We start from the raw sequence: 16168 nt of genomic DNA, 5'->3' as shown, positions 1-16168 counted from the left end.
CACTGGCAGGTAAAACTGTAGATGAACTCTTGCCCACACAACAAGAGAAGATGTTCTAGACTGCTCAGCAGCACTGTTTGTAATAGCGAATATATATCATAGGTAACTTTTAGGGAGAAAATTGCTGAATAATTCTGATGCCCTTTAGGACAAGAGACACCAAATGCAGTGCACTGCCACCTTGAATATTTTAAGGTGAAGAGATTTGAGAAACAGCATGTGCCCAGAAAGCAGGTCATAAAACCTGCATGTGAGAGGCACCCTCTCTATACCTGGAGGAAAGGCGGCATCTTATCTCTGAAGACAAATGACCCGGAAGAATCTGAACAAACAGGCCGTACTAAGTTCCCCTCGGTTTACTACAACGAGCTCACCTTTGTCCTGTACATCTTTGCACCATTCCCCACTCTTCACCAAACTATGGTAAAAACAATCAGATGTAACTGTTTCTTTGGGTCTTCATTTCCTTATGAATGCTCCCATGACCCGAAAAATGTATATTTAATACACGTGTGTGCTTTTCTTTCATTAATCTGTCTGTGGTTACTGGGTTCCCAGTGGAGACGAAGTTCGAAGGAGAAAGGGAAGAGAAATCTTTCCTCCCCTGCAGTTCTCAACACTAATCCTCTTCACATGAATGGTCATGGCCACATTTCCAAAGACAGTCCTAACATGGAAGCATGGCTTGCGTCACCCACAAATTTAGACATGGAGAAAAAAAGAACTGAAATAGGATCCCATGTAAAAAGGATTTCTCCCTTTCAGCATCCAAGTGCTCAACGAATAAGGCTTGGGCTGACTTATCAGAAAGAACAACTTACCGATAAAGCAACAGGGAAACCAAGATAACACGATGTGGAGACATACCTACATTTCAAAAATGCCTGGATTTGTTAAAATCTAGGGAGAAGTAAAGCAAAACTTCAGTACCTGCATGAGCAGAGAGAGGTGAGTGGGGCCGAGGCAGTGCTGGGGACTGTCCATTGCCTATCAAGCTTTTCCGGTTGCTGGTTCGGCAACTGTCAGGAGGAAAAGAAAAACAGTTTTAAAGAGGAGAGGATGTAGCCTCAACAATGGTCAAGTATTTCAAAGTAGGCACAGCCTAAATTGAACAATCCACCTGCTCATGCTATTTTTAAAATTTTTGCAAGTCCATATGCACCCACTAATATTTGAAGGGTGGCTGTTTCTGGAATATCAGAAAATGTAAAGTATTCATAGCATATACAACACCATCAATATTCCTCGCCACCAGTGAAACTCTAATCAAATGCCTTCTTTCGGCTCTTGACTGCAAATATGTGACATGCCATACACACGAGTGATAAATTAAGGATTCAAATCAGCACACCACAGGTAGCATCTTTGTTGACATGAAATTTCTAATACAAAATTACATGCAGTGAAGCGCAATGACATTAATCTTACAATGATGCACTAATTAAAAATCTAATTATTTAGACAAATTTCATAGTTGTGCCTTTTGTCAATAGAACAGTCCATGCCTAAGATAAATGTATTTCACTACTCATTCATTTTTCATCTTCATATAAATTCAAATTCCTTATTAAGGTAAATATTTTGGAATCACAAAAACAGATTCCAGTTTGTATTAAAATAACAATGAAGGCTTTTTTTTTTTTTTTTTTCTTTTTTTGCAGGAAGGCTACCTACTGTTTTTATCCTGGAATCCAGTGAGTAGAAATAAATTGCTACTATAGGCCCAGGACAACTATTTTTTCCTATTTCTACTGGTAGAAAGTTATAAAACAGCTAATTGGATTCCAAAGTAATTTTCACCTGCCTCAAAGAATAACACGAATGCAAAACCAGTTGATGATGAAATGGGTATTATCTTACTTTCTTCCTTTTTTTAAATTTTCTTTTTTTGTCACTCTGCTGCACAGAGAGTTCCCCAGCCAGGGATAAGATACAAGCCGCAGCTGTGACCTAGGCCAAAGCTCCCTCAGCACCAGATCCTTTAACCCACTGTGCCTGGCCAAGGATTGAACCTACATCCTGGCAGAGACACTGCCAATCCTATTGTGCCACAGCAGGATATTATCTAACTTTCCTTTGCTTTTCTTCAGGAAAGACTGGCATTTCATAATCAATGTAATGGTTAGAAAAGGATAATAAAAACCAGCCAGTTACCTTGTCGAATTCACCTACAATAAAGTACAGGGGACTGCGATTCCAGCCTCAAACTTGTACTGCCTTCACCACCATTAAAGATTTATTGCAATGTCTTCTTAATTCAGAATATACCTCTGTTATAGCATTCTTGAAACAAGAATTTTCAGCTAACTTCTAACTAATCTATAGTGGACACACGTGAGCATTTATATAAAATATTTGAATGAAAATTTCTAAATGCTATGCAAGTAACACATTTCAAACCAAACCAGATTTCTTGCAGCAATATTGACTTGGGAAACAATCCTTTCTTTCAGATGTTTGCTGCTTATTATCATTTGTCAACATTCCCATAGTCAGAATTTCTTAAGGTCAGGCCGCATCATTGTATTATCCTTACTGGAGCAATCAACATCCCCTAGCATTATCTGCAAGTTTAATTAAGATCATGTTTACTCAGCCTTAAAGAAGTTGTGGATAAGAATAGACCCTTGATATTTAATTATGAAGGTGGATTGTGGTCATCTATCAACAATCATATTTGACCTATTAAATTCATAATTATTAAGTCAGTGTGATTACTTTTTAAAAAAATATTGTACAATGTATTTAGTGTTCATTCAAATTAATTTCTTTCATTTTAAGACAATGAATATTAAATACATCAGCTTGTATTATAAATGACAGATTTATTTTTTCCTAGAACTCTTAGCAAAGCTATTTGTTAATTTGAGCAGATTAACTGAAATACAGGTTACCTTACACAAAAATGACAATTTGCATTATTTTTTACATTTTGTATTTAGTCCAAATCATTTATGAAAATCTTAACATCCAATTATTAATTGTTACATGTGTAAACCAAATGAACAAGAAATATGCATCAATAGAAACCTTCTAATGAGTATCTTACACAGGAATATCAGTGAACTATGCTCACTTAAAGCTAAAATTAAGAAAATATTTCTTAAAAATATTTTGAGTTTTCCTAAGAAACATAGAATGATTAGTACATTACCACAAGGAAATAAGTAGCCAAGAATTTATATTTAAAACAAAGAAAAACACAAACAAAAATTCTCATAATTGTATGAGTTACTTAAAGTCTACTAAAAAAGGGAGGAAAAGTACTGATTTTAAATATGTGATTCAAGGAGTTCCCACATGGCTCAACTGGTTAAGGATCCAACATTTGTCACTGCAGTGGCTTGGGTCCCTGCTGTGGTGTGGGTCTGATCCCGGACCTGGGAACTTCCACATGATGCGGCAAAAAAAAAAAAAAAGTGAATTAAAAAAAAAAAAAATCTCAAAAATAAGTCCGAAGAAATCTTGAAATGGAATATACTTGTTTGGTCAACATACAAATATAATGATGTAAAATATAAAAATATGAACAAAATTTATATTACATTCATCCCATGTTTGCCCACTCTCTAAAAAGATTTATAAGCGTTACAAATAGATGATTATGAAGGTAATTGTGTATAAAATAAAACATAGGACTCTTCATGAATACATGAGTAAGTCAGAAGAAGTTAAAAACAAGGTGCCTGAGAATTTGACCACTTCGCCACACTTAAGGTACTGGTAGTATGCTACATGAATCCTTAAATAATTGGAAGCGTATTTTGTTGACAAACATGATGAACAATCAAAACTGAAAGTGTCTTCTCCCACTCCTATACGCATTTTCACCATGAATCTAGAGAGAGTAGTAAAATTATTGAATCTCTCAAAGTATCACACAGGAAGCTTTAAGCATGACATGCTCCTCAGCATGGCAAACCAGACTTTACAAAATACAGACCAAGACAGAGATTTACATACACAAGTCTCTATATTCATGAAGTAGGGTCTTGGCCTCACAAATGGATTTATTTATTGCTAATGCTCTTAAGGTAAAGGGGCATATTTTATACTGTACTTCATCTTAAAATACCTAGATCCTGACAGATATACATATTAATATTTTAAAATACTGGAACCCTACTGAGATATTCCACTGAGAACTTCAAAGCTGGAGTTCAATCTCACTATCACCTACGTTTGGTATCTCTGACAATCAACTAATCTTACTACTCTAGGTACCTGGCTCCCACTAATTGATTTAAAATCTGCATTTAAGCTCATTGCAAGAGAACTCCTAGAACTCATAATACCTATGAGTACTTACTGTCTAGAATGCCACACCGGCACTGCCCAAATTAATCATCATGCTGGTACAAAATGCAGAGCTGACTTCTGCTGTCATTATTTATTCATCTAGGTATCATACTCTCTCCTGCCAAGGAAAGGAGGAGCTCATGGCTTCCAAGTGTGAGGCAGGCTCCTTGGGTACTGGTGACCACACCAAATTCATTTGACCCATAAAGTGATGAAGTAATAGAAACATCGCCACTTGAGCAAAACCAAGGTCTCTTTTCTTTCGCTAGCCTAAGTTAAATCGCCTTTGCTTTTTCTCAAGCCCTGTCACCCAAGGGAAAAGATAAATGCCATCCCAGCAGGTAAAGGAAAAGAACATCATTTCTGCTATAGCAGGAATCTCTTAACTTGTTGAAAAATGATCCCTTTTTAAGCATTTGTGCTTGTGAAGAGTTCTCTCCAGTTCAGCCTTAGGAACCGAAAAGGTATTTGATTGCAGAAGTGAAACTGAAGGATAGTTAGGAACTCAAGTACCAGCTATCCACCCTCCAAATGCAGTCTTCCTGCTCCCTTCTTTAAGAACCAGAAGCCATCCACCCTTTCTGCTAAGTTCTAAAACACGGACCCAGGAACATCTGCTGCCCACAAAGCACCTCCTCCTTTCCGGGCCACCCTCTGAAGAATCGCATGGGGATGTCGCCTGCAGATGACATGCTCAGCTTGTCTTCTCAATTTGGAAGGTGACACAATGGCACAGATTTTTTACTTGCAAAATATGAAGTTAGCCCCAAAGACAGCCATATACAATTTGAGACAAAGACAAAGGTAAACAATGGATCAGGACAGAGGCCAGTGATGCCAATGAGCATATGTTTTTTTTACAACTGTACCTGCAGCATATGGAGTTCCTGGGCCAGGGGTCAAATCAGGGCCAGCTGCAGCTGAGGCTTATGGCACAGCCATGGCAACACCGGATCCGAGCCACAGCTTGTGGCAATGCTCTATCCTTAACCCACTGAGCAAGGCCAGGGATCGAATCCACATTTTCAAGAGTCAACACTGGGTTCTTAACCCACTGAGACACAATGGGAACTCCCTAAGTTAGCATTTCTTTTTACCTCATTTCTTGTTTCATCCCTGGAAAGACAGACACACACACACGCACACACCAGCACGTAGTACATGTGCTGTTGACCATGGACCTGGGAATGGGAATGTGGAAAGACAATGACAGTGTTTCAGAAGGACTGTCTGGGCCCTGAGGGCTGGGAGGTGAGGCGAGAAGGGACAGAACTCTGTAAGAAGAACGTCACAGGTGGATGGGCACTTAGGTGGAGACATTGTAGCGTGACAGGAGGCCACCACGGGAAGTGTTTTATTTGTAGGCTTGGTGTTTTGGTTCAGGCAGGTGACCTGAGGATTGCGCCCGGGGCCACTCCTGCTGCCCGAGTTCTCTCTTCCCACTTAGCAGAGCAGTTTCACAAGGAGCTTCACAATCTCCTGACCACTGCCAACAGCTCCTTGCTTTTGTCAGGAAGTTAAAGAGAGGTCACGCCTTCTGTCGCCTAAGTCAGGCCTGGCTCAGAGTCAGGGGCAAAGGAAGAGGGGCTACAAAGCTGGGGGAGAGGAGAGGAAGGTTGTGCAGGGATTTTTGGCCCAAAGCTCCCATATTCTGTTTCTGCCTAAATTGTCCTGATGCCCAATGCTCCGTAGGAAGGGCTTCACGGGACCTGTAACAGTCTCACAGCTGGATCTGTGACATCCTTCCTGGCAGAGGTACCTGTTAATTATCCTCTACCAGGTCTGTAAAAGCTGTGAGGCCCACCAGGCTGTGGCCTTTTGCAACTGTTCTGAGGAGCTGAAATGCAGCTTAATTTTAAATTACAATCATTTGGGGACATGAATACTGATTGTGCCTGATCATGGCAAGACAAGCTGAGAAAGGGAAATCCCAACAGGCAGTCATTTCTAACATTCACAACTGACGTGAAAGGTCAACACTCAGTACGACATATAACTGACCACGACGAAGGGGCAGTGAATCGCCGAAGAAGAGCCCCAGGAATTCTGAAAAGCCAGGCTGTAATTTAGTCATTCATCTTGATGAAGAATTTGATAAATTTGCACGGGAGGCCAATTATAGACCAAAGCTTTACTGAATATGAACATCTGCTAACTTTTGCCTAATACCTGAATAGAATCTGAACATTTGAATATTCCTTACACAAGAGAAAGGCAGAAGTGGAGGAAACTGAGCGTGACCAGGAGGCAGAAACTGTCTAGCTAAATGTGGTACTATGGAAAACAGGTTATAAAACAGACAGCCTTCTGTTTCCTTATCTTTACAATGAAGGGGTTGGACCAGATTAGAGTCATGAAATTTTTTTTTTTTTTTGGTTTAAGAAATTTCAAAAATATGGAAAAATAAATCTAACAATTCCCACCACCTAGAATGAACAATGCTATCATTATGCGAAATATGTTCCAATCTTTAGTATATATCTTTAGCATATATTATACATATAGACTTCTAGTATACATTGCATATTCATCTTTAGTATATATTATATATACATGTATTAGTAAATGTTATATACATAGTGTGTATATATATATATATATATCTGTAGCACACATTATATACGTACATAATAGAGACAGGAAGAAAGGTACATTCTGATGTTCAAATCAATAAACATTTCCACTTCCCCAAACAGGCAACTATTCAAAGAATTGTGGCATGTAGCTTCCTCATGCATTTTTGATACTTGCACATACATATATGTATACCTATGAATAGTATGTGTGTATGTGTCTACATTTTCACTACTGATGTCATGTATCAGGCAGAACTGACAAAGACTTGGAATGGTGCAAAAGGGATGAATAGCTATCCTTTCAGAGGTGGGGAAGGCTTTGTGCAGTGAGCCCCCCCCCCGCCCCCGCCCCCGGCCCAGGGGACTGATTCTATGAGAGTGTACACCTGTACACCTTTCACTGTCTCTCTAGGCTATTTTACAATTCTGTAGAGGCTGGAGTTAAACTGTAGACAACTAGTAGTAGTACAAGTGATTTTTGCTCATTACAATGTAAATGAGTTGTCTAGTACATATACAGTTAATATCCACCCATAGAGAAATGACCTTCTATATTTAATGTCATTGTCCTATGAGATAGTTAACTAGTTTCGCATCTCCTAGACAATTTTATTTCATCATTTCCTGAATGTGTGTGTACATATATATTTATATGTCTGGTTTTCAAAATCCCTTACTGTTGTCCTCATTAATATAAGTTAAATGAACTATTTGACATGTTTCTGTTATATGTGTGTATGACAGCCATGGTTTTGACTTTTTGGATAAAGTATACTTTAGCACATATTATACATTATAGATATTATGCTAACCTATTTTTTTTTTTTGTTTTACTCAACATTATATTTTTGAGATTTAACCATGGCAACATAAATATGGTTTGATTCATGCCTTTTTTAGATTGTTAGAAGCAAATTTTAGGATTCTTAAATTCACTAAAATTACATAAATTGTGGACATATCTCTTAAACAACAAATTTGCAGGCCTCTGTATTTGCAAATTTGATTGCAAAAGTCTTGAAGAGTATCTTTGCGACTGTATTTGAAAGAAAAATTTTATCATGCCACATAAAGCAAATCTTCCTTCTTTCCTTTGCCCACTTCTCTAGTTCCTTCATTCCTTCAGAGGACACCTTGCCCTTCCCTCCAATTTTGCCTTCATACTTTTGTCTTCTCCAGAAATAACTTCTACGTCTTTCATAGGTAAATGAGTCTACCCTTCCTCTGGGCTTCTTCAAGTCTAAGGCTCTACACTTTTTCCCATACAGCACAACAAGACCACACCTAGTAGCTGGCTAGATAAGCACTAGTCCTACTTAGAAGGCAACAGAGAACAAAGCATTAATCTTCCTGTCTCTGTGACACACTTTGCAACTTAAATGAAGTTAAGACACTGCTGATATCATCCCTGTGGCCCCTGAAATCAGGGTTCCACCCAGGCTTCCATTAATTTCTTCAACAAATTACTTTTCGAGTCTCTAATCATACTAGGTACTATCCTAAACAAACAAAAACCCTGATGTCCTCTAGAGGCCTACATTCTAGAGGAGAATAATAAACCCAATAAATGAGTCAAATTTATAGCAGGGGAGATGGTGGTGATAGTTATCTTATGAGAGGTGGTGGTGGAGAAAAAATAATGCAGGGAGTAGAACAGGAGTGAGGATGTGGTGCGGGTGTGGGAAAGTATAGTTTTAAATAGGAGGTTAGGAAAAGCTGGACTGGAAAGGTGATAGGAAAGAACAGAAGGGTGAAGGATGAGCATTGAGTAAGAGCAAAAGACCTGGGGAAGCAGTGCAAAGGCCCTGGGGCAGGGCCAGCAAGCAAGCCACATGGTAGGAGTGGACCAGCCAGAGGCAAGGGGCAAAGAGCATGGTGGGCTGGAGACAGGGGCAACTCTGCAGTGGTTTGCAGGCCAAAGCATGGAGACTGCGAAAACAGAAGCCATTGAAAGGCTTTAAACATAGTCTGACTTTTGTTTTAAGAGAATCATTCTGCCTGCTAGACTGAAATAACCAAAGGAGGAGGTAGGGAGACCAGTCAGGAAGTTAAGCGGATGGGTATGTCTAATATACTCTCATCTCCTGTGATTCGGCTCTAAAATAACGTATTTTACTTTAAGAGTTCCCTGGTGGCCTAGTGGGTTAAGGAGCTGACACCATCACTGCTATGGCTTGGGTCACTGCTGTGGTGTGGGTTCCATCCCTGATGTGGGAACTTCTTCAGGCCATAGGTGCAGCCAAAAATAAAACAAAATACAGTATTTCATTTTAAAAATTCATGTCAAAAACTTCCCCAAGATTCAACGCAAATATTATGGTAGTCTGTACTCTTTTATATCGTCTCCAAAACACTGGGGAAAGAGCAGATGCTAGTACCATGGTGACCACCAGGCAGGGAGCTTTAGGACTCTGCAGATTTGCCTCAATGTAATGACCTAGTTTATAGTTATCCAGGGTATGTCATTATGAGTGCTTAGTATTGATATTATCGGCTTGATACTTGAATTTAACTTTTCCATTTGTAGAAAAACTCCTTTTCAAAGGCATTGGTTACAATGGAAATGAATGACTGCTCATACTGTTTTCACCTAGGAGCCAAAAATTGGGGCTAATTACATGGCTATAAGGAAGGTATTGGTCCCCAAGCTTTTAAAAATTCTGAGGAAAATCAACAGAAAAATATATATATTACTGTATAATAGTATTTCTTGGAAACATATCAAGTCCATTAAGATAAGCCCTTAGTGAGGTCTGGAATTTTCTGTCTTCATAGAGGAAGAGAGAGACAGCTGGACATACAGATATGGCAAGATGCTCTTCAACATAACAAATATTTCAAGAATGTCTATTCCTGTGCACAGATGGGAATAGTACTATGGGAAATAAGAAAATGAAGAAAACACTCTCAAAAGGTTTAAAATATAAAGGAAGGGATAAGAATGATTCACAGATAACTCTATCCTAAGGCAGAATCTGGCAGGAATGTACAAAGAAAAATATGTTGCTATCTGAAGTGTGACATAAAATCCCAATCAGCTTTGAGACATCCTTTCATAACTAATAAGCACTAGAATTTTACAGTATACACCAAGTAGGGCAAATTGTCCCTCCATCATAAGTCTTCCCTAAATAATGCCTTCATCATCAGGGATCTGCCTGACACAGAAACATTTTTTAAAACCTATTTCTTCTTGGTTATTTCACCTCATGGCTATTTCAAAGTGAGAGATATGAACCCGGCTATTTCTGTATGGCTGACGTGGTGAGCTCTGATGTCATATGTGAGTGTGTGACTGATGGGGGCCGACATGAACCGTGTTGTACCACAGAGACCCTGGCAGGGAGAGCATCTGCTCTGTGGTCCCTCGCTCGCTCAGTGGAGGTAACCAGTGAAGATAACTCAGGGGAGGTAACTCCAGGAATTCCACCTGGACTTACAACCTAGAAGGGTGGATAAATTCTTGAGGCCGAAGATCAAATTTTATATCAGGAGTTCCTGTCGTGGCTCAGTGGTTAACGAATCGGACTAGGAACCATGAGGTTGCAGGTTTGATCCCTGGCCTCGCTCAGTGGGTTAAGGATCCGGCATTGCTGTGAGCTGTGGTGTATGCTGCAGACGTGATCCCTCGTTGTTGTGGCTGTGGTGTAGGCCATCGGCTAGAGCTCTGATTAGACCCCTGGCCTGGGAACATCCATATGCCGAGGGAGTGGCTCAAGAAAATGGCAAAAAGACCAAAAAAAAAAAAAAATCAGAATGAATCTCTGTGGATACCCAGAAAAATACAGAAAATAAAAATGATCTGGATAGAGATTCAGGAAATATTTTTGAATAACTAAATATGGCTCCTGCCTTTAAGAAGTTTCGAATTTAACTTGGAGGACAAACACAGTTAGTCTATTCTATAAGACTAAACTGACCCAAGACTCTATTATAATATAGTCTGATCCTACTAGCCTGATCAGCGCCGCATCTGACTGAGAAAACACAAAGAACTGATAGGTTTACATGGCGTAAAACACATAACTGAGCAAACCTACATACACGTCATTCTGAATAAAATTACAATGGGATGATCAGTGGAACTAAAAGAGAGGCCTAACAGAATGGTCCAAATCAAAGCAGAAGCTGGAAATAATGTGGGATTTATAGCAGCAGGTAGACCAACTGCTGAACATGTAAGAAGTAAAAAGTAATTAAAGTGAGAAGGGTCTCAATAAATGTTAATTTTTTAGGGCAATTTACCTGCAACACACACATCATAGGGGGTACCTAGCCTGCATGTCCCCCAGGACACCTGAGACATTAGGGTAGGTCATCAATTTGAAGGAAGACACTTAAGGGCTGGAACCGTCAATGAGGAGATGAATTCTGGACTTCCGATTAGTCACACAAAGCATAATAGCTCAAACCTCACACCAAAGACACATAATAAGGATTGTTTGTGCTTGAGATGAGGGTGTGGAGAAGTGCTAAGAGGCAAGGTCATTAACTCTGCCCCAAGTGTTGAAGGGAATGCGCTGGATCTTGGCAAACTGCTCCAAAGGCTGATCTGGCCACACTGCATGGAGTCATGCAAAACGATGGTCTAATCTGCCCCACAAGGCTAAAGAGCTGCTATCACCTGGCAGGACCATCCTCTGGCTGGGCTATCAAAGGGGCAATGAGAGTCATCTGGGGAAGGGATGGAGGCTGTGCCCCAATTTTATAACTGGGTAACAGGTTATAAAAATAAATACCTATAAGATTGACACAAAAGCCTTCGGTTGCACTCAAGACAGCTGTGGTCAGGGACCAAAGGTAAGTCTACAGACATGTTTGGGAGTTATGGAAAAACAAACGAAATACAACACACATCTTTTAAACCTCTAATTTACAAGTATGTCTGTTTTGTGAGGGTTGGGGGATATGTGTGACACATTTTTTTTTTAAACTTCCCTGTTTCTTATGCAACATGAATAAAAGTCCCAACTTGATTCATTTTTCCCTAAGTAGCAGAAAACCAAGTCCAAAATCACACTATAAAAATTCCTTTTAATCAATTTAATTTAATAGCATTGGATTTGTCTCAGTTGGCCAGCGTTAAGCAAACAAATCTTTAAAAAAAAAAAAAAAAAAAAAAGAACCCTTAGAAAATGGTGTCCGCCTCAAAGGCTTAAGTCTAATGTTCCGATCTACCTTTCCAGAAACACTGTAATAAAATTTTACCATTAACTTCTTTCCCCTGTACCTACTACCTCCTCCTTTATTGTTTTAAAGAAATGGTCATCAGCTTTATAAAGCTCGATGGGGAGATTATCTCATATTCAAGTTTTATTTGAGCAGTTATATAACAGCTGAACTGATGTAGAATTGTTTTACCCATTCCAGGCTTCCTTATACAGAACTAAACCTGCTACACCTAGAAACATTTTGCTCGGTGGATATCTTTTACTCTCGTAGGGTAATTTAGCTACAAAGCTAAACATGACCCATAAAAATCAAAAGTTCAGTTCCTGCTTTCTGATTCAGAGAGGTTCTGGGGCTGCTCCAATCTGACCCATGAAAGGGAAGGGGTATTGACTTCTGTAACAACCGGATCTCCTTTTATGACACTCAACAGAAATTTATGTCAGACCCAGAATGAAGAGCCTGAGTATTTAACACCCTTCCAACTTCTGCATTTATGGCAATTTGGCGTAACGCTTTGCCCACAAGTGAACTGTCGCTGATCCTACGTCTCCACAGTCAGAACGCAAACATACACACATGGAAAGCCCACAGCAGAGCTCCACTGTGTTCTTTTTTGGGCGGAAAAGTCAGGCGGCAAAAAGCCATCAGCTTTCTGTTCGGTATGTTTTGTTGCTGGCTGTGCCCAATTCAGAATCTTGCAAAATGACATTCTGCTAATGACATGAATGTCAAAGCTGTGATAATGGGCACAAGTAGAAGAAAATGTTTCCTAAATGGAGAAACAACAGGAGAACTGCCAAATGGATATTGAAATGACTTGTGTGTTTGTCCCACACTTAAGAGTTTAGTCCCCTACTATTTGTGTCCAATGTGAAAGGGAGGCAGCCCTCTAAAGGGGGAAGAATAGTCCACCTTGGTGAAAAGCACATAAAAAAACAAGAGGTCAAAGGAAATGTTTTCCCTTAATTAACTTGACAGATGTCTTTTCTTTTCCCCATTTGCATCCACTGTTGTTTTCTTAGTCTCTCATTTTGCAAAGATGAAATTGGCCACAAGGAACCAATTCTGTTTCTAAAGACAGGAGGGCTGGGGCGATACCAGAAGATGCTGGTCTTTAAATTGCTTAGTAGTCAGTCTGGGTAATGAATGCTCCTTGCTCTTGCCATTTGTGGGCTGAGCAACAGAATTTTTAGCATCTGGAAGATGATGCGGTTACAGAGAGAGCCTAGGAAGGGAGGTCATGGGGCTCCCACAACTAGGGCACTTTCAAAGTCAGAAATAACTGCATTAGACACAAATACATCCAACTACATCTCATGTGAACGTAGTATACATTCCACAGAGAAAAAGATAGTTCTGTTTTAGACTTCACAGATTGACTATTTCTTAGGAGAGTACAGTTACAAAATACGAGGACTTGTCCCTGGTAGATATGGTTTCAAATTCCAACCCCTTACGCCTCAATTTACTGACCTGTAGAATAGGGATAAGACAATGAGACAATGCATGTGAAGAATTATCCTAGTGCCTGGCACAGGAAGCGCTTCATAAATATTAGCTGTCAAAAGAAAACATTTTGGTCTTTCTTTCTTGCACACATTCTTTTAAGCATATGTTTTCCTATTTAGAATGTTACACTGAGGCTTCCCCTCAAGGATTTTGGAACAAGAAGCACAAGATTGCTCACAGAATTAACTTCTAAAATCAATACAATGAATTATGCAGGAGCCAAAGAGGCTGGTTCGAAGGCAGCATACTTGATAGTAAATGTAAATATTAACACAGTTATAGAAAGAATGTAACGATAAGAAGAGTGATTGATCAGTTTTAGAAACGCAGAAGAACAAAAGCTGTAGAATCACAAGTTCAAGTGTTCATCCAAGGGCTTCAAACCGGCAACCTCAAGGTGAAGGAATGTGCAAGGGATGCACTGAACACAGACTTCAAAGTTTCAGATCAACTGTCAAAACCACGTGCATCTGCCCACCTCTGCCTGATGCTGTGGATCATTTAAGGCCAGGCCCTGCTCTGGTCCTGCTCTGTGGCCACTCCCCAAGCCACCTTCTGATTATTTCATGGAGAGCTCTGCCCAAATGTGCGTAACAAGAACAACAATCCTAACAACTGCTAACTTTGACTAAATGATTATGGTTATTATTTTGGCCATGGCCTGATGTGGGAATCTCAGTTCCCAGACCAGGCACTGCACCTGGGCCACAGCGGTGAAAGCACCAAATGCTAACCTACCAGACCACCAGGGAACTCCCGGATGAAGTGATTTTTACAAGCAATGGTTTAATTTGCATGAGAATCCTGGGGTAAGATTTATTTTTATCCACATCTTATAGATGTGAAAACTGAAGAACTGAGAAGTTCACAAACATGTCTAAGATCACACAGCAGGTAAGTAGTAGAACTGGAGTCCAAACCCAGACAGTGTGCCTTCAGAACCTGTTTTTAACCCTTTTGTTAAAATGTCTATAAGGCAGAGAATAAGAACTTTGAAGAGCCTAGGCTCCACACTGATTATTTTTCTCCCTGTAAATTAATGCCTCAGCACTCCAGCCCTACACACACATCAGTGAGCTTGCTAACACAGACCCAGGCCGAGGAGATGGAGCTGCTTTTGGAAGACCAACCCAACTGGATTTTGGAGCCTCTAGCCAAGTAGTCAGATGCAGGTTATCAAGCTTCACACTCACATGGTGAGGTTTTCCTAGAGGCAGTAAGCCTGAGTCAGGTGGACAGACACCCAGAGTCACCAAGGGACATGCTTTTTATCTTGGGATGTATTTGTACACACGAGCACCAGGCTCACAGTAGAAGACAGGGCAGATGTCAGGATCGATTCAGACACTCCCTCCTCCACAGTGTATTCCTGTGGATTCCAAGGCAGATGACCTAGCGCGTGGCTTATCCTTTTCCAGCTGGCCCTTCCCCCTTTTCCCTGACCAAACCAGCTGATCTAGTCCTACACAGCTAGAGAAGAGACTTGTGTTCAAGTGTGTGTGATTCAGATTTTTTGTTCTTGTCATTGTTCCATTGTTTCCTAATAGATTTCACAGCTAAATGCAAATTTCTGGATCACCCCCCTTTAACATGGCTTTCTTGGCTTTTCTATGTCTGGATACCTGACTCTAAAGATGAGAGAACACAGAAATCAGATTTGTGGTGTCCAGGCTCTTTGTATTCACTGGTGCTGAAGAAAAAGACATTGTAGTTAGAATTAAGAAGTTAATTAGGCCAGAAGATCTAAAGCATAGATGAAGGTGTATTGATTGGATTATTGAGAGAAGCTTTCATTTTCTTTCTAATTTTTTAAAATATTTTTATTGGAGTTCCCGTCATGGCACAATGGTTAACGAATCTGACTAGGAACCATGAGGCTGCGGGTTCAATCCCTGGCCTTGCTCAGTGGGTTAAGGATCCAGTGTTGCCATGAGCTGTGGTGTGGGTTGCAGATGTGGCTCGGATCCCGCATTGCTGTGGCCCTGGCGTAGGCCGGCGGCTATGGCTCCGATTTGACCTCTAGCCTGGGAACCTCCATATGCCGCGGAAAGCAGCCCTATAAAAGGCAAAAAGACCAAAAAATACATATACATTTTTATTAAAGTATAGTTGATTTATAATATTGTGCTATATTTTAAAAGAAGTATTTCCAAATGATATATTTCAAAATACAACAAACTCAACATTATAAAATCTATATATTGACAACTCTTACAAACCTATGACCTCAAATCTTGGCTTCTTTTGCTATACTCATTCTTTCAGGTCATTCCTTTAGTCCGGCAGCATCTTCCTTCTATTCTTTTTTTTTTTTTTTTTTTAATAGAAGTATACTTGATTACAATGTTGTGTTAGCTTCAGGTAGAATATATAATATATATATCTATGTGTGTGTGTGTGTGTATCCTTTTTTTAGGTTTTTTTTCCATTATAGGTATTTACAAGATATTGAATATAGTTCCCTGTACTATAGAGCAGGACCTTGTTGTCTATCTAGTTTATATATATATATAGCAGTGTGTAGACGTGAATCCCAAATTCCCAATTCCATCTCCCTCCACTTTGGTTCCCCCAAGACCTCCCAGACTCTGGAGCACGTATGAGACTGTGTC

General features: G+C 39.9%; 1 protein-coding gene across 20 annotated transcripts in view; it reads right to left on the bottom strand.

Annotated features, from left to right (window-relative positions):
• MAST4 (microtubule associated serine/threonine kinase family member 4) overlaps window positions 1-16168 on the bottom strand; it is a 589582-nt gene that overhangs the window by 122988 nt on the left and 450426 nt on the right. For all 20 annotated transcript variants that reach the window (XM_021076748.1, XM_021076749.1, XM_021076750.1 and 17 more), the window contains one exon: window positions 931-1019. In XM_021076748.1, coding sequence (XP_020932407.1) covers window positions 931-1019 — 89 coding nt within the window. The remainder of the gene's footprint in view (window positions 1-930; window positions 1020-16168) is intronic.

This window comes from Sus scrofa, chromosome 16 (assembly GCF_000003025.6).
Source record: "Sus scrofa isolate TJ Tabasco breed Duroc chromosome 16, Sscrofa11.1, whole genome shotgun sequence".
Classification (NCBI taxonomy): Eukaryota; Metazoa; Chordata; class Mammalia; order Artiodactyla; family Suidae; genus Sus; species Sus scrofa.
The sequence above is the reverse complement of the archived record's forward strand: the minus strand, read 5'-3'. Positions and strand labels throughout refer to the sequence as shown.